The 26,534-nt window shown below is 37.1% G+C and overlaps 1 protein-coding gene and 1 long non-coding RNA gene across 7 annotated transcripts in view; one reads left to right on the top strand and one right to left on the bottom strand.

The window, feature by feature from the left end:
• LOC141365378 (uncharacterized) overlaps positions 1-8,609 on the bottom strand; it is a 98,108-nt gene extending 89,499 nt beyond the window's left edge. For 3 of the 4 annotated variants that reach the window (XR_012370614.1, XR_012370612.1, XR_012370611.1), the window contains exons 1-2: positions 8,472-8,591; positions 5,967-6,046 (exon numbers count right to left, since the gene is read on the bottom strand). This is a non-coding gene — a long non-coding RNA (uncharacterized lncRNA). Of the gene's footprint in view, positions 1-5,966; positions 6,047-8,471 lie in introns of all 4 variants that reach the window. The other variant, XR_012370613.1, reaches the window with a different exon arrangement.
• kiz (kizuna centrosomal protein) overlaps positions 8,536-26,534 on the top strand; it is a 39,904-nt gene continuing 21,905 nt past the window's right edge. Inside the window, exons 1-7 of one of the 3 annotated variants that reach the window (XM_055172078.2) lie at positions 8,538-8,723; positions 9,766-9,828; positions 10,606-10,768; positions 14,133-14,213; positions 19,233-19,815; positions 19,957-20,185; positions 25,366-25,485. In XM_055172078.2, the coding sequence (XP_055028053.2) occupies positions 8,659-8,723; positions 9,766-9,828; positions 10,606-10,768; positions 14,133-14,213; positions 19,233-19,815; positions 19,957-20,185; positions 25,366-25,485 (1,304 nt within the window). In that variant the 5' untranslated portion in view covers positions 8,538-8,658. Of the gene's footprint in view, positions 8,724-9,765; positions 9,829-10,605; positions 10,769-14,132; positions 14,214-19,232; positions 19,816-19,956; positions 20,186-25,365; positions 25,486-26,534 lie in introns of all 3 variants that reach the window. The other 2 variants (XM_055172079.2, XM_055172080.2) reach the window with 2 other exon arrangements.

The raw sequence follows: 26,534 nt of genomic DNA, 5'->3' as shown, positions 1-26,534 counted from the left end.
AAAATGATAAGCCAAGCTTTGTAGTTCATGCAAAGTAGTCAGGTCAGAAGCTTAACCAATTCCAAAATCTATTTCAATAAGTCACAATAAGTATAAACGGGTCAAAAATCTTTTTCTAGGGATGCACCGAATATTCGGCCACCGAAAATTTTCGGCCGAAAATGGCCCAAAAGTGGTTTTTCGGTTTTCGGCCGAAAGACTTTTATCACCGAAAAAATACGGCCGAAATAATGTGATGACGCAAACAGAAACCGCGACCTGCACGTGCTTGTCTAAAGTAACATATCTGCGGTGTGGACTAGATTTCTCTCAAACCCGCGTCCGCCGAATTTCTGACCAGGATCTCCGCAACCTGTGACTTTCACTCCCGCCCACGACCGTAATGTGTGTGTCCAAACCCGCAGAGTTTCTCTGGGCATTTGTGTACTGTTTTCACAAGCTCCGACTAAACATTCGTTCAGATTAACATCCAGATTAACAGACATTTAACATGATTGCTTTTAAAATTAGGGATGTGCACGAATGGTCAAATATTCGATCTGCAATAATAATTAGAATGGGGAAAAAATGATATTGAAATGTTTTTAATCCGCCACGGCAGCATTACGGCTACTGCTCATTGAATCATTTTTCACTTCACCTGTACGGTCTTTTACAGACTTTAATATAAAATATACATGAAAATTAATATGTATGTATTTCTGATTGTTTTGGTAATTCAGATTGCAGACTCATTTAAGTGTTTAGAGTTTTAATGCCGGGTGTTAGACGTGCTTCGCCGCCGCCGCATCAGCTTGCATGATGAGAGATTTGTTCGCTTCCTTATATAGCCTAGTTTATTTTGTTAAAACGACACGAGACACGCATGGAAAGCGAAACGGAGAACGTTTATTTTATCTGTGGATATGGTTATAACAAACCCAATAACTGCAAATGCCGTAACAGCAAACAATAGATCTGTTTTGTGAAGTGTTGTTAAATTAAGCTCGTAACTTTGCACCCTCAGCAATAATGTATCAAGCCAGCTTGCGTTATTTGTAACATAATATTAAATTCAGATATATTTGTTAGATCCGTTTGTTGTTCTCACTGGATAACAACAGAGCAGAGTTTTTTCTGCAGCTGGCATTAATGAGAAAAACGGGTTTCACCGGAGAAGGAAGGCTAAATATGATTTTCTTTCTAAACAAAAACATGTCAGACTAAATAAAGAAGATATTCATATTTGACTGAGCCTTCGACCCATTCGGGGTTTTAACGTGCATTAAAATGCCATAATTTTTTATCAGCATTTTGTAACATTAACGTTAGAACAAAACCACAACTAGCACATCTCAGTTTTTAAATGTATACTGCATGGCAAACAAGCACCAAAGGATTAATCAAACAAATCCTTCAGCCTATATAACTGAAGTTGGGTTTGTTTATGCCACATGCTGTTTGGCTTATTTTTCTTCTCAAATTGTGTGTGTTGACTCCATTTCTATTACACACAAAAATACCATAAGTGCAATGGTAGTACTAATAATTGGCATAATTTCTTTCGGTGTTTCGGCTTTCGGTTTTCGGCCTTGGTTTCCTCTTTTTCGGTTTTCGGTTTCGGCCAAGAATTTTCATTTCGGTGCATCCCTATCTTTTTCCCCACTATATAACTTCTCTTCACAACAGCATCTTGTCTTATTCATTTTAAGTGCTTTTCTATGCCACATCCTTTAGTACAACATCAAAAACCACTCCTACATTATGAGTGCTGGCTGAATGACACATTTGTCAAAGGATTGATTGCTTTCATTGAGCTTTGTTGGATCTCGGTGGAAGAAGAGCATTGAAAATTTCATTATCATCCCTTCCAAAACAGTATTTTTTGCTCTTCCCTGCTCAAAGAGCCCATGACAATATCAATTATACATGCAAGAGGCAAACAAGGGGATTTATTAGCCAACAAATAACCTAACAGAGTGACCGTGAATGGAGGAGATTAGCATTTGAAAAGCAAAGCAAAACTCCCTCGTTCAACTGCTAAAGAACAATTAAATTGAAATGGAATTGGGGAAATTGCTTGATTAGAGGCCACAATTTGAAGAGATCACAAACAGCACTCCTCAGTTTAGACCTTGAGCCTCAGCTGTCATTAACAGTCAAACAATAATAACAATATGCAATGCATGAGCAGGGAGCTACACTGCGACCAAAAGGGTCGCATATGCGACCTTTTGAACTGCCGTTGCGACCCTAATTTTTAATGGGTCGCAAATGTGCTACCTAATGTTTTAGACAATATGCTATGATTTACTATGAGCATTTATTAAAACATAAATGTGGATTTTAAGAATACGTTTTATAACGTGCTCTGAGCCATCAACACGTTGGCTTCATTTTGCGTGAAAGCACGTCGTGTCTCTCCCCATCAGTGTGCGTTTGCGTGCTCAGCTGTTTCTCAATGAATTGGGTGCGACGCGACGCAAGCGCAGTGTGTTCCATGTTTCTGAACTTGAGCAGAGGTCTTTCTTCACTGAGGCACGGGACCCGTATGGTTCCGGGTTTATATATTAAATGGTCTGTCGGGTCCGGTTAGGTCCTAGTTTAATTACTTTGGGTCCCAAGTCTGATTAATATTGAGTTTATAATCCGAGTCGATCGGAAAACGGCCATGAGCGCTACCGCGCTAAAGCTCGAGTGCAGTTTAGCGTGCCTTCGGTTTCTATGGCGATGGTTCTTGTTACGACCACGCGCTGCGTTTTTTTTCTCACATGTTTTTAATAATCTTATTATTAATAAACCATATATTTTCTGAAACCATATCTATATTAAGTTTGCACAGATTGTAGCAAAAAAGCAACGCTAATGTAAAGCCAATTGCACTGAACGAGCAAAGCAATGTAAAGTTTGTCACCGGGACAGCAAGTAGATTTGAAAATAATATAAGTGGAATAATATTATTGAAATAATAAGTGGATTAAGCTTTTTAAATCGGCAAGAGAGAAATAGAAAGATAGAGCAGAAGCAGTAAAAGTGCCTATTTAATAGAAATTATTACCATTATAACATCAGTCATAACATCAGTCACATTTATAATCTATAGACCTGCACTGTCTATTAATATACTATACATAGTATTGTATTATATTGAGTTTGATAAAAGGGGTCTAATTGCTTCATATATCAGTGCAAAAACAGTAAGTGTTTTCATGATGCTTTGACAAACAGTGTCAGCTTTGTTAATGGCAAAGAAAGTTTGGGATGGTTAGATTGATGAAATATAATGTGAAATTAATATTAATTTTCAATGAATCAAAGTATTGTGTTGTGTCACACATTATTAGTTCTACGTCACATGTATAGTAGACCATTATTTGTCAGTGGGTAATGATTGCCCTTTTTACCGGTTACCACCACCAAGTAAATTTCAGATCTGTGGGAAACACTGACTGCAACGTTTAAGAAAACAAGGCGGCATGTGGTTTAAAAGATGGCAAGTAAAATTAAAAGCATATCTGTATGCAATACAGTTTCATTATTGTTCATTATTATCCAGAGCGCCTTAATATAACTTGAAAAAAATATGTGCGACCAAATCATATTTTGCGCCAGTAACTGAAAAAGTTGGTAGCGCAAGTGCCACCAGTGGAAAAGGTTAGTGTAGTTCCCTGATGAGCCTTTCTAAAAAAAATAAATCAATTAGATAGTAAATAATTTCTGTCAGTCTCAGAAGCGAGCATTATTTCTGCTGTATATATGCTTTTATCGAACACACACACGTTGTCGCAGTTACGCTTCTACGAAGTTAACTTCCAGTCTGTGCTTGTTTGTTTCGGTTTCCTAAAGATAACAGGAGACGTTGAGGATGAATCACTGATCTGTAGTTAACAGTGAACACGTTTACATGCAGCCTCATAATGCAATTATAATGGGATTTTTTTGCAAAATTGCGATTCTACTTTGCCTCATGAAAACACAATACTTCGATAAAAATAATGCGATTAAACATTTTAATGCGATTAAACATTTTAATGCGATTAAGTCCTTACTCTGATTATTGGAAAAATCGCATTTTACACAGTAGCGTTAGCTTACGGCGCATTCACACAGGGGCGTCAGCGTTAACGCTTCCCATTCACTTTAAATTGGTGACGTCATGCGTTGATGAACTGAATTGTGGATCCGTCGGTGCCGTTGCTCGCAGCAGAAGTTGAACATTTCTCAACTTTTTGAGAAATGGGGCCCCGGCCCCCAGTTTGAAAACCACTGTAGTAGTTGATACACTTTAGCTATGATTTAAGTAAGGGATAATGTAGAGGCAGCCGGTAGTTATCGGGAAATAAGCCCCGACAGTGTGATCAGGACCCGACGCGAAGCGGAGGGTCTTGTATCACACTGAAGGGGCTTATTTTCCCGATAACTACCGGCTGCCTCTACATTATCCCGCTTATTACACGGCTACATGTCACATAAGAAAAAAAACGGACATGAATATGAATTTGAAACATTTTATTGGCACATTTGTTTTAAATTAACATTTTTATCCTTCCGCGAAACTTTGCACAGATGCATAAAATGATCGCAATACCTTATTAAGATCCTCTGCTTCATACTTGTCTGTCTCCATTTTTTTCTCTTTTAGCCAGTCTTTGAGAAGTTGTAATGCCCATTCTGTATTTTTTTGTGTGTTGGCTTCGTAGCTGTCATGCTCTATTTTGTCGAGTTCAGTCTCAGTAAGCTCTCTGTGTCTTGTCGTTGTTCGTTCTTCTATCCACTGTTTAAATGTTTTGTTCTTTCCGTACATTTTCAAATTAATGTCAAGATTTTCCATTCTTAATTGTGGTTGTCCAGTGTTTGTCACAAGATGGCGCCAAACAGTAATCTTTATTGGTCTTTATTGGCGTGGAGCGATTTTAATCGTACAAGTAGTACCGGCTATGCGTTATTACTTTGGAGCGGTTATTATTTGAAAAGAACGAACCTGCAAATGTCTCAACTGACCAATCAGAATCAAGCATTCCAGAGAGCCGTGTAATAAACTAAGTTAATTTACTTGTTATTTATTTTGCTTGTTATCAGAAACAATCTGCTGTAGAGGGACTCTGTAATTATTAATTCTTTCTGGAAGTCTAACAGAAGATAAGTTTGTGGCACGACAGCTGTTTGGTTATGTTGTTGCTTCTGAAACCGTCTACAGCATAAGCGAGGGTATACTAGAGACGTCCGTTAATGTGCGCCGTCCGCATAATGTCATTTTCGTCATCAGGAGGGACCGCGGTTGTCTGTCTGCGGCCCAAAATTTGAGATGCTGCGGACAATGTCACTGATGTATGTTAAAATTAAACAGGACAAGGTGTTTTTAAATTAAAGCGGCTCAAACATGCATTTTAGTCGGGGACTAGGATGAGCCCTGTCCGGGAAACCACCCCTAAAAGTCACTTTGGATAAAGCGTCTGCCAAATGCATAAATGTATGCTTTCAATTTATTACTGAGTACAAATCATCCCATGTCAAAAAAAAATTTAATTTGATAAAATAAATTTGGCCATTTCAAACTCTTAAATGTTGTAACTTACACAGGAGGGACTTGTTGCCCATCTGCATCTTCTCAGTGACTACTGCCATCTGTGTTTCTCCATAACTTTCCAGACATTTCTTAAATATCTTGCATTTTCCTTTCGGTCAGCATAATACATAATGCCAACTGCAGGCCTAGGATAGTGATTTAAGTTTTTTTCCCTTTCTGACGGGAGCTTCCTCTTCTGTAGAAGGGAAATGGAGAAAACTGCCGATGTGTAATAGGTGTCAGAATAGGAGAGCAATTTACAGTAAGTGCGTTAAACTTCTATCAGTCTTATCTTTGAGAAATGGTAAAAATCCAAAAGATTACCACCTAAACCGAATCACAATTGACAGCCAGTGGTGTTGCCCACTGTGTGCCTGAAAATGCTTGATTACTCGCCTCTATCGACTTGAGAGACACTTACCTTCATGTTCTGAACATCTAACTGATATCTGCCTCTGTGTTGACTGAAAAACTCACATTCGGGCTGTGGATACCATACAGCTGAAGACAGAAAACAAAATTTAATAGACCATTTTTATGAGTGTCAACTCAAGGGATTGTTATTTTTTAAAGCAGTGCCATGACATTTGAGCTTACCTCTTGGGCATGGTTTCCTGAAGATAAGGTATAGAAGCTCAAAGAAAAAATCTGAACGCTAGTGTTGATATTAGGGTACCATGAAACAGAACTCAGGCAGAAGCACAAATACTGGCAATCGCAGGGCTAAAATATTTGACCAAATATCACTCCGTGATTGCAATTTGAATGGTATTTTAAAGGTGCCATATAGGGTTGTGCCGATAGACGATAGTATCTTGTATCGATGATTGTTAGACATATCGCTAATAGCGGGTTTTCATGGCGATAGTTGCCGATAGTTATTATTATTATCATCATAGTTTCCCATTAACATGCGCATTGCATGCTTTTCCTCGCATGAGAGGTTTCTGGGCTTCACTTTGCGCAAGAGAGCTTGTAATGTGCGCGGATTCCTTCTTGCATGCACGTGGACTCCTTCTAGCACCTGAACTTGTAATCTGCGCGGCTTTGAAATTTCCTTGCAGGTTTTTAAGCGCGCAGAGGGTTAAAACCAGCAAGTTTGTTCTTTCCACTCCCTGGCACGCAGGGAATTTTTAGAGCGCCTGGACTGACGCGGATGGATTAATAGCATCAGTTTTAAGAAATTAGCGGTCATGACAGTGTTGCCCTGGCTTCTTTTTTGTCCACCAATCAAGTGACTTGTCATAAATAAGTAAAAAATGAACAAATAAATAAATGGACAAACTACTGCCCGGCCCCCCTACAGTAGGCTGACGATAGGACGATCTCAAAATGGGGCATATCGCCCAACACTATAGCCATAGAATTTAATACTGTATTTAAAAATCTAATTTAAAATATTAAATTTAATTAATTTAAAATAAAATTCGACTTTAAAGGCGGGGTGTGTGATTTTTGAAAAACACTTTGAAAAAGGGAGTCAGGCCGACTCCCAATAAAAACTTGTAGTCAATCATCAGTAAGGGGCGTGTTTACTAACCGACATCGTTGCCTGGGTTGCGTATGTGTGGGACGGGTCTATCAAAAGAAGGTGCAGATTCTGTTGGGGTAGGAGTGTGTTTGTTTGGGTGATTTCAAATGTCCAGATTGGCTTTCAGAGATCATGCACCCCACCTTTAATAGTCAATGATCGATTAACAAGCTTTGGCTATCGGTCAGGAAAAAAATCACAAAGACCATTCTGATTAGCAAATAGCAAATATTTTGTTTTTGGTGTTTGCTACAAAATGAAACGCATTCTAATCTTTTTGAGGAATCTTTTTTAAACTAACCGATCAGAAGCTCCATTGACAACCATAGTAGGTAAAAAGAATACTATGGAAGTCAATGGGGCTTCTGATCAGTTTGTTACAAAATTCTTCAAAATATCTTCCTTTGCGCTGCTTATCAGAACAAAGACATTTATACGGGTTTGTAGCAACATGAGAGTTAATGATGACAGAATTTTAATTTTTGGGTGAACTACCACTTTAATGACATCATGGAGTGTGGAACAATGGGAGATGTCGTTTTCATTTTCCAAAGACGTACGGAATAATGTTCACCGATTAGGTAATGAATACAATTTGTATTATAACCAATACGTTTGATCACATTATTCTATGTGAATTAGCTGCCATAATTTCTAAGCGGATATCTGAGGCTAGCCAGGATATTCCTTCATATATAGGCGAAAATGACAAGGAACAACCATTATTTAAAATAGGAATTTCTCTGGATTTATCATTGGGAACTTTTTTTATATTTTGTAATATTTCTGTTTAATAGCTGACCTTCTGTCAATTTAGACAAATATAATTTAATGCCGTAATTATGTATTTTGCAGTTTGTCAATAACATGATCTGACACATAACTAGTCTTCCCTTACAAAAATTAACCATGGTTTAATTGTGGTAAAAGTGAAGCACCATGGTTTTTGGTGTATTAATTACTATGAGAAGAACCATGGTTTTACTACTCTAACCATGGTTTAGCTATGGTTTGTCAAAACCATGGTTATTTTGTGGTTACCATGGTTTTACTACAGTTACCATGTTGTTGTTTTTTAACTGTAGTAAAACCATGGTTCTTTTTCGTAAGGGTTGTCATATGAATAATTCTGAGCCTGATGAGTAGAACATCAAAGTGGAACAATTGTCCAAAGTTTATGAAGCCTGTTGCAAAAAACACAAATTAAAAATGTATTGTTATATAAAACAAAGTGATCACCACATTTTGAGATTGTCTTGATAGTGGTGACATGTGGCTCAAATATAACGTTAGTGAAGTCTTACAATATTTTATAAATAAAAATGGTTAGTTTAGAGAGTTTCTCTTAAAAAGTATTACCTGCTATTACAATATATAAACAGACGTGTATGTTACCTTTCATTTCGTAATTTTGTAGCTGTTCTTGGTGCTTCTGAAGATGTGTGCCTCCAGGCGTCTTGGCTGAAGTAAAATTCGCGCCCTTTACGCCTCACTCTGGCGGTCCCCTTGGTAACAGTGCACATGGTAACCAGCGTAAACAACGTGCTCTGCAGGACTGAGGTAAAGGCGCAACCAAACAGCGATGGCTTTCTGCAACACTGGGTATTTCGAGCAGATTGAAAAAATACAAAAGGACATACACGAAAGGTAAGAATGTACTCCTATTCATTTCAAGTTAGGCACAATAGCGGGTAATTGATTAGATTTAGCATTAAAAAGGCGAGTGTAAGCGGGCCTTAAGCGAGGCAGCGAGGTCGATTTGATATCTCGCCGTGCTACAGCTGTTGAACTCGGAGAGGATAGAGACCGACGAGCGCGGAGACTTAATCAGTCACCATAGCATAGGTTATTACATAAAATGTAAAAAAAATATATTAGTCAGTTATTAGTTCTTAGCGACAGTGTGTCTGAGTATTGCTGTCTTATGTAGCTTACAAGATATTTACTAAAATATGGAAATTTTTCATAGCTAGCTGGTTGCGAATTTAGATAAGATTTATGTATATGCTTTTACTTTTAGTGCATGGAAAAAGAGGTGGTTGTTGATGGTTTTGCTTTTACTTTAAACATATTTCGTTTGGAATAACGTTACCCAAATATTGCTGTGTTCATTTTTATTTGATTAATAATAACATTGTAATACTGGCAAAATATTTCATTCATAAATGTACATTTTTTAAATCCCTCCCACTACTTATGTTCAGAAATGATTTAAAATGTTTTTGATAAAATGAGAGGTCAAAGTGCAATGAAGCTGCTTGATCTTTTGATATCATATGATTTAGTGTGATATTGCCCTTAAAAAATCTTTCTTTTTCCTTTTTACTCTATTTAAGTTAATGTAAGTCCTGATTTCAAATTTGTATTATGTATTTTCTTTGTCCTTTACAATTAATTCATTGGTTATACTGTGTTTATTTCATTCAATCTCCTCATGTAGAATGAATACATTAGCCTTTGTTGTATTTGTTATTTTGTGTATATATATATGTACTTATATTAGTGTTTGTAAAGAAGTTACAGTTGAAAATCATATTGTACAGTTTGAAGTGTATGTCGTAAATATTTGTTACCAAAGCATGTTAAGTTAGTTTATATAAAAGTTAGGAGGTTAAAGGTCTGTGAATCGATTTAATCTGTGATAGTTGAACAAAAACTATGTGAATGCTAAGAGGTTTTCTCTGTTTAGGGAAAAGAGGAGACACGAGCTTGAAGAGAAACTGTTTGCTTACTTGAGATCAGAGGAAAGACTGTGAGTATCATCACAAAAAAACCATTAAAAACACATATAGTCTATACAAAACGTCTAACTTTTAAACAAAATAACACTTATTTCTTATTTTATGTATTTTTATATCTGTCCTTGTCCTAATGTATATAAATTCTCAAATGTCAACTACTTTAAGGTTTGTCAGGGTTTTTTTTGCAACATATTCATTTTTAGACTTTTCTTGCCCTTCTATTGCATCTATCATACTTTGGTTGAATGGTTTTATATCAAAACATGAAGAACAAATGTATAGACCATTAAACTTACTCATTGATGATTTTATGATACTTACTGTGTCATCAGTTTCTGTTTAAGTGCTTGAGACCGGTTTGTTTTTATGATGGCCCTTTTAAATGCATTTGTAAAAATAAAAAATTGTGAGATGAGGTCGTGATGGTCAAGGGTGTGTGAGAGGGCAGTAGATCAGCATTTATGATTCATTTTGAAATTTCAGTCATCATTATCCATTTTGGCCCTTAGCTAGTCACAAAACACCATCTTAGCCATGGAGAATCCATTAGTACTACTGTAAAGTGGCCCTTGACAGATAGAAAATGTTTTTAGTTTGTCCTGTAATATGTGCACACAGTGAGGAGCGGTTACTAATGCTAATAGCCTAACATTAACCTATTTATAGCAATGTTTAACCTTTTTGTTACAAGTTTCTATTTTTGTTTCCATGAATACAAAGTCAGTGCAATCTTACCTAAAATGTGAATACAAAAGCTGTCCGTTTTAACGTGTGTCTTCTGCTTACAGGACTAAGATAAAGTGTGCCAAGATGCGCTGCTATTACAAGGAGCTGCATGACAGAGAGCAGCAAGCAAAGACACGCAACCTTGAGCTTCTTGGGAATGTCGAGAGCCTGGCAGGAAAATTGAAAGAATTCTCCATTGATTGTAGCAGGCTGCTTCAAAAGAGGGTAACAACCTTGGGCAGCTGTATCTGTCCCAATATTCATCATATGTGCCCCCCAAAATTGTACAGACAGAGGGTTTGTTGTAACACCTGATAGAAAATTTTGTTTAAACACAAATAATTCAATACATTTCTGTCTACAAAAGGTGGATATTGTTTATGTATCTGCCTATAATAAATAGATATCCACACATTCATTAATCCATGATCCTTCATCTAATGCTACGTACACACCAAACGCGGGGCATCACATTACTCGCTCTAGATTACTCGCGAGATTTAATTTCATGTCATGAGAATTTTTTGCTAAATAGCGGTAAACGCACTCCCCATACCACGTAATTCGCATCGCTCCATGTGTGGACGCGTCTGATCACGTCATTGCATTGACTTTTCTACTCGCACAAATCATTGAACTCGCGTCTGGTGTAAACCTACAGTAACTTTCTTGTATTATGCATCGATGCATATAAATATATATATTTTTGAAAGGGCTGCATAATTAAGACAAAAAAAATCACAATTGTCACTTATTTCCCCTAATATTGTATTTACAGTTTTAATTTTGACTATTGATATTTACATTGTTTTCACTTTATTATCAATGTCAATAACCCCTATTAATAATGCAAAAAAAAACCTCTTTGTATATAGGAAGAGTTTCGTTGCAAAATGAGATAACTTCGTTTTTTTAATTGTTCAGAAATCTCGTTTTTTGGTTGTGCATTCCAATTAACATCAATTCAACTGCAGTTGGTTTGTTTTGATTTAAACCTTCATAACTTAAAAAATACAGCTAAGTAGCACCATAAAACAAATAATAACATAATAATAAACATGTTTAAAAATGTAAAAAAAATGGATTTATCTCGTTTTGCAACGAAACTCTTCATATATACATTTTCTTTTGCAGAATGCTGCTAAAAACTTTGCTGATAAAACCGTGAATTAATTTTAGTTCCTGATTTGTTTATTTATTTATTTTAATGATGTTGCAGTGATTGTTTTTACCTGAAGTCCTAAAATTTAAATCCTCAATAATTCTTCCCTGATATCTTGTGGGTTATAGTTCCCATAGGATGCAATTATCTAAATGATAGCTTCTCAGCGCTAAAATGTTAGTATAGCTGATCCGTGTTTTATTTGCATTTCCCAAAAGTAGGAAATTCCTTTGAGGCATTGTTTTTTGTTGTTCCATTTTAGACCATTGACATAATCCTGTAATTGGCTGTCTAATTGTCTTCCAGTGTTTAAGCATTCACACTTATTGTTGTTTGCTAACAATCACAAACACTCCAACACTCATTTATCACTGCACGCAAATGAGAAAAAGAACACAACGGCTCCGTCAGATTGTCACTTAAAACTGAACAGCGCTCCATAGCTTAATATCAAATTAGACAAATTGTTTAATTACGCTACCACAAATTAATCGCCCTGTATTCAGATACTGAAGTGCCTTTCATTTTCGCTTTTTTGCGGAAGGAAGTCATTTTGTCCTCTTTTTACACATGTGGGTTTGTTGTATTTATTTGTGTTGTTGCTGCATGTTATCTTTAAATTGCAGTTATAAGGGATACTTGTTAATCTTCCTGCCATTCAAACAATATCACTTATTGGACTTAATTATAATTACTTAAATTTATACATCACCTTATATAGTCACTTTTTTGCTCCCTATTCTTCTTCATTACTCCCTAATAATGCTAATATTTGTTTGCTTGTATCTGTATGGACCACTTTGAGTGCTATTATCATATTTTTGTGTAAATGGTTTGAAGTTCAGGTCTTGTTTGGAAGAATTGATATTGCTTTGCAAGAATAGTGGAAAGTTGGAGTTAATCCCAGCATCTTCGTCTCTGCCAGGTTAACTCACCAAACTGATGAAGAGTCTTGGCAGGCACTGTTAAGAGGATTCACATTCTGATGGGCACTACCTTTTGGCTGGGTTTACAGTGCAAATCTTAATGCCCAATCCTGTATCCGTCTTAAAAGTGACTCGTATCCGATATGTGCATTTACACTACACAGTTCAAGGTAGACATACTGACCCCGAACATCTTAAACCACAGAGGAAGTAAAATGTTGTGATATGCAATGGAAACAGACAAATTAACTATACAAGATTATACAGCTTTATTTCTGTAACAAGACACAAAACTTATGTCCACTAAGCGGAGTCGTCATCCTCCAGTGCGCTGCTAAGAAGAGTCATGTGATCGCGGGAGTTAACATCATTTGCCAGCGTCGCATGTCACATTTTAATGGTGCACGACACATCTTGAGATGGGAATATCCAAACTGTCCGCTTACATTGGGGACACGAAAGCATGTATCCATTTCATATCCGATTTATTTTCACATGAATGAGGCCTAGGGCTGTCACAGTTATGAAATTTAGCTGATGGTTAATTGCCTAATAAATTGTGATGATTATGACGATTAATTGCCTGTTAGGGCTTTGACAATTGTGACAATTAGTTGTCTGTTTTACTGCTTTGACATTTAATTCTCATATTTTTTTGTTTGTTCATTAAATAATTTTCACACATTGTTGTGTTTATTTGAATTAAATATTTTGCAAGGTTTACCTGGCAGTAAATATTAATAAACATAACACATATTTAAAAGTAACTATTTAATGAATATATCTTTAAAAATCTGAAAATTCTTTATATAATAAACACAATAAAGTGTCAAAATGAAATCAAAATAAACTGATTATACCAGAACAGTTGTACCTGGAAGTTAATACTGCTTATCAAAGTTTTGCAGCATTTCTTTAAATGCTGTTTTTCCCACTGTATTGAATGGCTTTGCAATGTATCGCGTTACACTGTCAGTTAAGGAGTGCCATTTGATACGGTCTCATTTATACATGCGCTGCAGCTCCCCCTTGTGTTTTTTTAAGAAATGTGCAATCATTGCGGTGATCTGAAATCATCACGTTGAGTCAAACAATCGTGATGAGACGATTATTTAATCATTGTGACAGCCCTAATGAGGCCCGAAACTGATCAGTGAATATCAGATTTTATGTGCTTTTTTCCTTCTTACACGTCCGTGGGTCATATCCGATCTATGCTACTTGAGGGGGAAAATCACTTCAAACAGGCAGTGTAAATGTGGCCTTAGGTGCGCCACATAACCATTTTATTTCTCCATTGCTCCATGTTTTATTGAATAAAAATTTGGATCAAGTTAATCAAAATGATAAGTGTTATCGAAGCAACCGATTAAAAGCCTTTTCTTGTGCAGTACCACATATTTGTAGTTGTAAGCAGTGTTTTCTCCATAAAGGGTAATTTTTTTGTTTACCCAGTTCAGAAATTGTTCTGTGTGTAGTAATTTGACTAAATTTATTTCAGATTGAGTACAAGAATCATATTACCAGGCTGAAGAAAGGCAGGAAGAAAATGGAGAGCAGGGGGGAATCAGAAGCGAATGAGGTAAGAGAAAATTATCGTGTCATCTATAGAAATTACAGTTCAGTGGGAGATTTACAAAGCTATCTGTGTGCCTTTGATAAAAGTGCAGAGCTGTGATGGGATCCAATGGAAGTGTGTCGTTTTTTCAAAAGAGAGTTAAGAGTTGTAGAGAAGAATACCACAGCCGTTATTCAGCTCAGCCGCTCTCGTCAGGAGACACTTTTCACAGTGTATGTGGGGTATCAGTGTTCAAAGGCCACAATTAATTTATAATCAAAAGCAAACTGGAAAGTGCTTGAAGTAATTACTGTTTCACTCAAATGACTTCAAATGACTGCTTTGGTTTAACAAAAGAGTATCACAGTCTTAAAACAAATGACTTTTACAAAGAATAAAAATAATTGGAAAAGTGTACAGGAAAGAGTAGGTCTGTACGAACGAATACAACCCGTATATTAAGTTTTCCTGCAGCCCCTCATTTGTACGACAGCTAAAACAATATGCTTGAAAGTCAGCGTTATGTAGATTGTTCGGCAGTGGCCGTGAGGCTGTTCGTTTCGCTGGTGGTATCTGTGCTACCGCAGGTGTCTAATCCTAGCCGCTTCGCCCGCGTCACCCGTGTAGTTCAAGCCCGTGGCTGCAGCTTTCCCTCTCTTCAAGCGACTCGAGTTCTCTCGGATGAAATGTGGAAGACAGCTCATAATGACTTGGAGCATACCGTCTAGAGCAGTCACTTGTGACTGTGCTGCACCCCCCCCCCCCATCCAGCCCGTCGATATTGTAATGAGCAGGGATGGGAGGAATCGCTCCATTATGCATACGCGCCACCACTGGCTGCGTGCATGTCCCCGAGGCTGCAGCATTCATTAAGGGGAGCTTACCAGCCTGAAAGCTGGGAAGCCATGATAACGGGATATGATTTTCATATTTAATATATTCCTTGGAAGAGCAGGCGCGTGCCGCAGATTGATAGAAGAATCAATTGCTACTTTAGCGAAACACTTTCTACTTTGCCCTGCAGCTAGCGATGGAATCACTCAGCCAAGAAATTAACTTTTCCTCTCACTCCTTTCTTTTCTTTTTTTTTACTTCTACACTGGATCTGCCAGCCGGAGCGCGTGGTTTACAGTGGATGTTATTAAGCAGCTAACGGCTTGGTATTTAAGACCCTTATCAGAAAAGAAACAGAAGCCATGTTTTTTTCATCGTGCGTGCTGGATTTTTCTCCGAACCCATCCGCCACTCTCATTCGCCTATAGAGCGGGATTTCTGTCATGAAACAGAGTTTGGGAGTGAAGGATTGTTAATAAGATTGAAAGTTAAGACACTGATCTCGGTGCACTTGGCAGAACAGACGGTCTGCAAAAAAATCTAACCTTGACTAAGAAAAATCCTAGTCAGTCTGTATAAAGCCACAATATGTGATACCTTGAAATGTTTTGGATGAAAGTTAATTTGAAAAGGAGCCACTATAACCTGAATTGTCAGGGTTGAGTTCTGAGGCCAAGGACTAGTGGAAGTAAAGCAATGAGAGAATGATATAGCAGAAATTTAGCTTCCACTTACTGGCAATGAGGCATCCTTGACCAGGCAATTAATTTTAGCACTTATTAATCCTCTTGAGTCAGTGTACTTGACATGCTTTTTGTTTTCCGTAGTCTTTCTTTCATTTTTTCGATTACAGAAAGCAGCATAGCACATTGCTGCAAATATTTTTAAAAGATCTTTCAACTTTTTATTTTAATTAAAAATTTCCCAAACTGTCATTTGTATTCAAAAGAACTTTACTCAAATGGATCTGCACAATATTGAAAAAAAAATACAAAAACTTTTTAAATATTTTGATATGCTATATAAGATTTTGCTTTATAGAATAAATGTATCTAAAAACTGAAAAGTATATAACCCACACGAATGTTTCGAATTCTTTCTAATCTTTCTTACGTCAAACTCTGCTACCAAGGAAGAGGAACAGGGTCGACTGTCATGTTATTGTGTAGGAGAAAGAGGGAGAGATAGTTTGGTTATGACTGCCAGTTCTTTGTAACATGGTAACATAGCAATTCAGACAACAGAAAATCATGATTTTCAGTTATATAAAACACTTTTCACCATTTTATATTGATAATTTTCTCATTTTAATGGACTTTAATGGACCCCAATACTTAACAGTTTTAATGCAGTTTAAAATTGCAGTTTCAATGCAGCTTCAAAAGACTCTAAACGATCTCAAACGAGGCATAAGGGTCTTATCTAGCGAAACGATTGTCATTTTTGGCAAGAAAAATAAATAATATGCAGATTTAAACCACAACTTCTCTTCTTTCTCCGGCTGTGTGACGAGCCAGCGCGACCTCACGTAATTGCGTAATGACATCAAAAGGTCACGGCTCACGGGTAACATATATGAAACGCACATTTGCGGACCATTTTAAACAATAAATTTACACAAAGACATTAATTAGTATCATTCCACATACAGGGCTCAACATAAAGGACTGCCCGGTGGCCCGGGGCAAGTGTGAGAGACGTTCGGGCAAGTAAAAAGTATTGTCACTTGCCCGATCGGGCCAGTTCTTCACCCTCATTCACTCTAATATATTTTAATCAATGTATATTATTTAACATCTTGGAAGCAGACAATTACTTAAGTAAAACACGACAAAAGAAACAATGCAATATTTTGCACGGTTTGCTGACAAGCAGAAAAGTTGGGAGCCTTTATTCATTGGAACATGTCTGTTGTATATGTATACAATTATATTTGACTTTTGAATTATTATTTTTAAATATGTGACACTGACATTTTTTTATTGGGGCCAGTGAAAATTTTCTAGTAAGATTATGCTTACACTCCTCTCACCGCCTGATTTATGACGCTGTGCGTACCTTTGAAATTCAGGTGTAAGCAATACCTGCTGTTCATAAGTGCCGCGGCTGAAAACGATCGTCATTAGAATAACACGCCCATATAAATTCAAGTCTCCGCTTCCCCCACGCCCTCATTTCACGCCATTGACACGCGGAAGACAAAATTGTTTTATTTGGGAGTTTAAAGAGTGGGATAAAAGACACATTAATAATTGCATGACAATTTTGTAATATTTGTATTATTATTTTTATTATTAATGACGCTTATTGATATTTGAAAGAATAATTATTTATTATTATTATTATTTACTGTTGTCTACATCTAAATTCTATGTCTGCTTAAATTAAGTTTTTTTTTAATAATATTTTAAAATGATGTAGTACTTTTGGTAGTGTGTTTCAACAATTTGTTTCCACGACATCCACATGTTTAACTAGGCTAATTCATAATTTGAAGTAATAATAATTGTAATAGTAATTACAAAATATTATAATAATTAATTCCAAGGAACAAACAGTTGAAAATTGGGAACAAATTCTAAATTTATGGCCATACTTTAGACTAAATAAGAAAAAGAAGTGTCCATATAGCATAAAAGATAATTTGTGGCCATGATTTTGTTCGCATGTCATCATGATCGGATTTATGGCTCCATTCAACACAAGAATTTTACCTTACCTATTCATGTGTAGCTATTTATTTATCATCAAATGGTATGTAACTAGCTTACCTTTTGATGCATTATTACCATGTTTTCGTAGCACATCCTTGTGCTTTCTTGCAATGTGCCGCTTCAGATTCCAGGATGAATATTTGCTAACTTTTACAGTCTCTCCGCACTCCCTTTCAATGTTTTCTTCCTGTCCAATCTTAACTTTGATTTTTACTTTACATTTATGTATAAGCCAAGGCTTGAATTCTTATTGCTAGACGTTTTTACAGATTCTCGAACTAGCAAATTATCAAAGGGCGTTCTGGGTTCAACGAGCGGTGCTGAGCGAGCTGAATTTTCGGAAAAAGGCGCTCTGATGGTATTACCGCACCGTTCAACGCTCCGATCCGCTCACGTGCTCTACCCTGAAACGGCTCGCAACTTAAGGAATACATATGCATACAAATCAAATGGTTTGGTAAAGTCACACAAATTAAACATTGTAGTTCATGTTGCAAAAAAAAAACACTTAAGTTTATAATTACTATGTTGTTGTTGTTGTTGTTTTACAGTGGGTCATAATATATCATATATTTTAGTTTGTCAGTGCGTTTTGTTGTGTTAGGAATTTTTTTCTGTGCATTTCCTAACTCAAAACGTGCGTACACCACCTCCTGAGCTGGCGTACTATTTGAGCGTGCTGTACACCAACGTCCATATTGATAAATCTCAAAGTCACCATGGTTTTGGGTGTACGCTGGAAATTTGGTGTACGCACTTTTGATAAATGAGGGCCATTGTGTGTTGTCAGTGTTGGCAACCACCCTACGATGAAAAAATCCACCCGCTCCTTTATTTTTGATCCCTATTGAACCAAAGCAGTCACATTAGACATGCCGTTTTGATCCTCTTATCAATATGAGGTCACATTGATGTAGCCCCACCCACTAACAGTCCTGCATTACCATAATTCCACCCTCAGTGAGTTGTACTCTGTCCACTAGATACTATTGTCTCAGACTATATTAATCAGATCTATTTGAACTGAAAGTGCTCACTGTCTGTTTGTAAGGAAGTTAGGAGCTGTAGCTAATTTGCATTTAAAGGTACAGACATTAAAATAGTGAGTTTTTGCTCCCGCCCAAATAGGGGCATTTTGGACATGCTAAAATAAATGATCTGTTGGGTATTTTGAACTGAAACTTCACCGACACATTCTGGGAACATCTAAGACTTATATTACATCTTGTAAAAAGGCCATAATAGGTGCTTGTACTTGTACATAAGTCATGTAAATACTTTTATGATTAAAAAGCAATGTTAGTCTGTTCAATTGGAACATGTGGAAACAAGAACCATATATAACTTTCCTAACATCTCCTTTATTATTCCATGGAAGAAAAAAATCCTACGGGTTGGGAACGACACAGTGGGGCAACTTATGGACAAATTTAAAACATGTTTTCAACTGCTGTCTTTCACTACCAATAATCTTATAAATGTTACATCTTCACAGCAATCAAGCAGGTTCCTTCTCCCCACAACATGTGTACCGTCACAGACAACGGACATCTGCATCGGTCACTTGACTCCCAACAAATCCAGAGAAGATGGCGTCATAACCACACGGTCACCATCTTGGACAGAGCTCAAACCTAATCACCCTTCACTCTCTCCTCCTCAAAGTCTTCTTCAAAGTGCCATTTTAATGCAACCCCATGTTTCAAAAGCCAAAGATGCTGCTGTCTTATCCAATGACATTATAAACTCAGGTGATTGCCTTGAGGGGGGACGTATGGGTGACGTGCAGCAGATGGAGTCTGATTCTGACATCTCTCGGAGGGAAGGAAAGTCCTGTAGACGGGAGGATCTCAATTCGGCTCGCACAGCCTTAAAGGAAGCTGAAGTGTCCTCTCGATCTGTGACCTTGAAGAGGCCTGCAGCCGTTGTGTCATTAGAGCGGTGTCCGACCCACAGTCCTTCACCGGATACTACTGATCCGAGAGATTCCTCTCAATACGGAAGTTCTAGAGGTGAGGATGAGCCACTGTCTGCGGAGGATGAAAGTGAATCGGCGATAGGACATCAAAATCTTTCAGGTGCGAATTTCCTCCTACATGCAATTCAAGATTTCAAAATTTTTCAACTTGCATTGTCATTTCTCAGCTAAATTGTAGAATTTCTTTGAAAAATTAACACATTTTAGGTATTGCACTTACATTGCACGGTGCACATTTCAGATCTCGCTAAAAGCAGACATCCCAGCATTCCCAGTCCAGCTGTTGAAAGTAGACCAGATCCCTCAGTGCATAAAGAGAGTGATATTTCAGTTTTACCACCTGAAAGGTACCAGGGGGATCACACCTTAAGAGATGATACAGTTAACAGGGAGAGTGTATTACCCATTCAAAGCAACAATGGCACACAGGAGCAGTTTGGAAGACCTGATCCTCTCGAACCTTCCGAAAGGTACTGTATTGCTTCAGTTTTTTGTCCAAAAGTAATCAGGAATCACATAAACCATCAGAACAGCCTAACAATACTGTTTAAAGTCTGTGTAAAGCATGGGCATCAGAAACATTTATGTGGGACAAGCCCCACCCACTTTTTAAGAACAATGATATTGGACCCACTCACTTTTTCTCTAAGGGGGCGTGCACACCAAGGTGTTTACACTGGCGGCTGGCATATGTTTTCAAGGAAGCGCCGCGCTTTTCAAAAATGGCAGCAGCTGGTGGGTTTTGTCCGCGCTGAGAACCGGCACTCCCCGTTTTTTCTACCCTAAGTGCCAAGAGTTGAAACATGTTCAGCTCGTCAATGTCACTTCTCACTTGGCTGTCCAATCACAGTGGAGGAGGGGCGGGACAAATATCTCAACAACCAATCGGCGTATTGTTCAATGACATAAAAAAGCAGAAGTATCATAGCAACCAAAGCGCTCAGCTGAAGAAAGCTGGCAAGAACCTACAGTGTGTGTCCGCCTGGCGTTTTCAGCCACGTTTAAACCATAGACTGTAAAAAAGATGGACGACGCCGGTTCGCTCTCTTCCATTGGTGAAAAGTGAAGCCGTCAGTGTCCCGATACGGCGCTGACATCTTGAGTCTTGTGTCTGCGCAGTAGAGATTTTGGGACCAGTCCTGCGCAGCGGTGAGTAGAAAATAAAGTTGTGAAATCAAGGCCCCACCCTCGCTCTCTTCACTTTTTAGGGCTTGTGCGGCACGCTTGGTTTAAATGCTTTAGTGTACACGTCCCCCCGTTTGAGAGCAGAGAATCCTGACGACTTGTCCAAGATTTTGATAACTTATTTTCATCATTCTAATTTGGCTGGCAATTAACAAAAAATGTTTTCTGTGGTGTGACAAACTGAGAACACATTTAATATCACACTTTATACGGACTTAAGCCAGAGACAAACTTAATGACTAGCTAAAACATCCTAGTCTAAACACACTTCACAAATGTATATGTTAGCGGCAACAATCTGAGCACAACTGGAACAGATTTGGTCCAACTGGGTATGGTCGTTAAGACCAAATGACATTCCTAATCGGTCTGACAGTCATTAAATGTGTCCCTGGTTTATGAGAGAGATTAATGTGATAAATCTACAATGCATTCAGCTGCTATTAATTTTTAGGTTTATTACGTAAAAACATTTTAGCAGTTAAATGCTATGAGAATATTGTTTGTGCCTGCATACTTCATATTTTACAATATATGGTCACGCCTTATAATAAGGTAGGCTTTGTTAACATAGTAAATACATTAGTTAAAATCGACTGGCAGTAAGCAACTTTATGCATTTAATCTTTGTTAATGTTAGTTAATGCCAATACAGTTGTTCCATTAACTAATGTATTAGCAATAGCTAAAAGTAACATCAACTAAGATACTGTAGAAGTATTGTGTTTGTTGGGTTATTATTAACTAATGATAACAAATACAACTTTATTTTAGAGTGTTAACAAATCCATACTCATTAAGTTTAATGAAATAAATTAGTAAAATAAATACTATAAATGGTAAAAAAAATACTATAAATACCAAAAAATAAAAATGCTACAACATGATACAATACAAAATACAATATTATACATTTTTAACTTAATTTAGTCCTAAATATATTTGTGAATTACCTTTTACTTTTTTTATCCTTACTTTTTTGTTTAAAATTGTTTATATGTGCATTTATCCCAGTATTTTCATGTATTTCATGTTTGTATAGCTTAAATAAATAAATAAATGTAAGAATATTTAAATATTTATTATTTACAACTATTTCAAAGTTAATATTTCCTAAGGAATTGGTATTATGGTAGAACTGTCCACTCGATGCCATCATCATAGAATTTGACTTGATGACTTGATTTTAATTTCTGCAGGTTTAGTTGTAATGAAGAAAGAAAGCTAATAATGTTTATTCATGATAAAACAGCAGCAGGATTTCTACTAAAGGAATAATAACTGCAAGGTTTTTATCTGTCTATGGTTTTGTTGGGAGGAGAAGCGTGTACATGGCTGTACAGATATAATGAACTAGCATCCTGCTTACTCAGTGGGGCTCAGATGTGGCTTTAGGACGTCTTGTACTGAAGGCTCAGACCCCGAATCCAACATTATTGTCCTAATCCCAGATAATGCTGTAACAGAGCAATTTTCTCCACGGGAGATTTGACCAATCCCAGTAGACTCGGCTCCATAGCGTGTTCTGAGGAGTGAAAGTGTGGGCATCACTAAGATGCAGAGGGAACTGTACTTCTTTTTCAGGTATTGTAGGACCTTTACATTTTAATAACTTTGGTATAAAAACAGACGCATTGGCATAGAAAACATGTATGTGAGGGTGAGTTTGTTGCCTTGCAAGGAGGTCAGGGTGATAACAAAGCTCTTATAACATTATTGTGCGTGAAAGCGAGAGAAGGAGAAACTGTTTGTCTCAATCTTAGCAGTTAGTAAATACTGTTATGTGCATGATGCGAAATGTGGAGTCAAGGCCGTCATGTGCACAGGTCTATAAAGGAGAGCGTATCGTTGTATTCTTTTAAGCATTCCCTTCATGAAGCTGTCCTCTTAGGCTCTCGTATGATGGCACGAGGTTGTGTTTTCAAAGATCTTGATGTGCTTCAGTTGATCTTTCCACTAACCCATTGTGGTTGTGTCTTTTGTAAAAGAAGAGATCATCAGTTAAATAGCGTGTAATGGATCCAGTGTGAAGACCTTTCAAGTATGATGCCAAATTTGTAATGAATCTGCGTCCTCACCTATTTATTTTTTCTCTAACACGTTTGTAACTCAATATGAGTCTGAGCTATTCAGAAACAGAATTTAAAAGAAAGATGTGATGTGTTTATTTCTAAGGTAGACCAGATTATACGCTAGAGGAAGCATAATTGCTCATATGGAGAAAACAAATCGGTGAAATATAGAGAAGATGCACCTCATAAATAGTCTGGAGAGCAAACACCTGTAGATGTTGCCAATAATACTCTATAATCAGGTGCTGTTTGGGTGTGTTTGGTGTTTTGAAGAGCCGCGGTGAATAAACTGGAGGGGAAGATGATGACGGAGCGGGGGGGGAGGTGGTTGGCTGTTTTAGTCGCTGTAAAGAGGACTTTGCCCAGATGGATTGTGCTCGACAGAATGTCATGGATATAATTCACACCGGCAGCTTAATCAGGGTGTTTCCAGGAAACAACCTGCCAAAGAGAGGCAGCGATTGTTTGGTGGCCCCTGACCCCGGAGCCCATTATAGATTGTCATAAATTCTTTTTCCCATTTTATGTTGTGGGGGTTTTGGGATTTGCAGACCGAGTCTGGTTTTGTACAAGTTTTTTCTATAAGGGTCATCAAGTGCTTAATACATCAGTATGAGAAAGATATAAATTCACTAAAAATGAGACACAAACAATATTTCGCATTTCTACAGCCTCTCTCTGCTAAGAAAGGTCTCATTTTACACCTGAAAAGGGCAGCAGGGTCACCAATGCTTCAATTGAGTATTTTTACATTATATTTATAAACACAATAGGGTTTTACCATCCTTAAAGGGGTAGTTTACCCAAAAACAAAAATTCTGTAATCATTTATTCACTCTGATGTTGTTACAAACCTGTATAAATGTCTTTGTTCTGATGAACACGAAGGAAGATATTTTGAGGAATGCTTTTAACTAAACCGATCAAAGGCCCTATTGACTTCTATAGTATTATTTTTTCCTACTGTGAATAATATCTTCCTCAGTGTTAATCAAAACAAAGAAATGTATAGGCCTATAGGTTTGTAGCAACATGAGAGTGAGTATGATGACAGAATTTTTGGGTGAACTATCCCTTTATCTTTCCCCCCCAGCATTTTTAACTCTTTCCCCGCCATTGACGAGTTTTCTCGTCAATTAAGAGAAAACGTTTGCATAAAAATGTGTTCCTGATGAGGTTTTATCTTAATCTGTAATATCACGGTTATCCACTAGATGGCGCACTTACCCAACTTATAAAAAACTGAAGCAAAAAAATGATTTACTCATTTTAAACTCTGTGTATGTTTTAATAATCGTTTTGAATCTGATCTCTAACAAAATTCACATAACCTTCACATAACCTTCACAAAAATGCAATTATTTCAGCTTTTTGCTAAGAAATTTGTATTTTTGAAGAAAAATACCCATATTTAAAGGTGCAGTGTGTAAATTTTAGCGGCATCTAGTGGTGAGGTTGCAAATTGCAACCAACGGCTCAGTCCACTGCCCAACCCTTGCTTTTGAAATGCATAAAGAAGCTACGATAGCCACCACCGGACAAACATTTCATCGTCTGAGACGTCGTAAAAAATGTTTGTCCGATAAGGGCTTCTGTAGAAACATGGCGGCACAAAATGGTGACCTCCATGTAAGGTCAGATAACTGCATTTTTGTGAAGGACTTTTGATAGAGTTCTTACGGTACATTCACACAGAGCAACACATGCTCTGGTCTTGCATAAACGTAATTGTCTGGCTCGCACTAGGTTATTTGCATAAGGCGATCTGATTGGCTGATGCAACCATTGGCACTTTAAAAAATAGAGAAACCCACAATTCAGTTCAGCAATTCAGATCACCCATTAAAAGTAAATGAGAAGCGTTAACACTTTCGCCCCGTGTGAATGTACCGTTACTGTTTGCCTTAAAGGGTTGCTTCCGGGTTTTATAAGTTGTGTAAGAGTGCCACCTGGTGGATAATAGCGGAAATACGGTTTGCTGGAAAAACTCGCCATTGGCAGGCAGGGAAATGTTTTCTCTTAATTAACGAGTTAACTCGTCAATGGCAGGGAAAGAGTTACAGTCAACACAAAATTATAAGGTACTCTCTTAATAAACGTACCTAATCTGAATCATTGGTGCAGAGTATTGCACATGAATTTTGTTTGTAAATGTGTCAGCAAAACAAATTTAAATCTAATTATCTGCACTTGAAATGCATGCAAAACCCGATGTCTCTGATAACTACCTGATCAGAGAAAATGCATGCAAGTGGCTAATTTAACAACAAAATAATAATTGCACTTAAAAATATGTAAGAGGAAAGCCTACTTATGATGATTATGTGCTAAATACACTTTACCCAATTAAAATATTTGGTTTGAACAATGTTTTATTTTGTGAATTTCCCCAGGCTCTCCTTGGAAGGATTGTGTAATCTTCTAGACAGCATTGAGCGACGTCTCGCTGCTAAAGATATGAGCATCTACCAGAGCTGCACAGTCAGTGAACAGAAACTCAGAGATGTTATCAGGTCAGACAGATACAATGTTTTCTTCTCTTGTTCAAATCGGCATCCTCTCATTGATGCCGTAGTGTTCACAGATTCAAAGGAAATTGCATAATCCTGCCTTTAAGTGCTCTCAATATAAATTAAGTACCATTAGTTTGGCACCAACAACACATAGCAATAAATCATCTTGGTTTCTAAGGCGTTCTGAATCACAGATCATTGTAATACTAACTAATTGTTGTTGTTCAGTTATCAAAATGCTGTTTAAAAGAAAACATTTCAAATTGATTTATGTGCCAATTTATGTGCTCTGTTTAAAATGTGTGTAGAATACACAAAAGTGAATATTTACCGGTAACTGTGTTTTTTTTTGTGAATCACGTAATGCAAGGTGCTGTTAAAAAAGCAGATATTTTAAAAATGAACATTATTAATTATCATAAATTAATAATTCACAGCAGTGGCTTCTGACAATATATTGAAGTGTTATGAAGTAAATCGATTGGCCTGTGCAAGAAACTGAAAATACATTCCCAACATTATTTATCTAATTATTATATTTATATTATACATTATATTATAATATAAATATAATATAATATATTATTTATATTATACATTATATTATTTAATCCATAGCCTCATCAGGAAAACAGAGTTTTGAGCGCAGGGATCATCTTATGTTGTTTGTTAGTGGTTGTCAAACCAGTTTCTGGGACATTATTGCTACCGACTGAAGTGTATAGTGACTAGGGATGCTCCGATCCACCGGCCGCAAATTGTATTGGACGATCACGGCATTAAATGACTCGGTACTCGCTAAATTTGCCGATCTCATGAACCGATCTATCTATTTACTTTTGTCATCATAGGGCTCCTGAATCCAGTCGCAATTGCAAAAATCCTGATCGCAGCTTCCCTAGTAGAGACGATGCATAGGGAAAGTAATGATAATATTGGAGCGCAAGCTTCATGTTGTGTAATGATGTGTTGTAGCAAAACCAGACGTGAATTGCAACCTGTATATGTCATTCGACGACAAAGCTTGTTTCGATATTGACCTTTTCCTA

Source organism: Misgurnus anguillicaudatus, chromosome 7, assembly GCF_027580225.2.
Source record: "Misgurnus anguillicaudatus chromosome 7, ASM2758022v2, whole genome shotgun sequence".
Taxonomy (NCBI): Eukaryota; Metazoa; Chordata; class Actinopteri; order Cypriniformes; family Cobitidae; genus Misgurnus; species Misgurnus anguillicaudatus.
The sequence above is the reverse complement of the archived record's forward strand: the minus strand, read 5'-3'. Positions and strand labels throughout refer to the sequence as shown.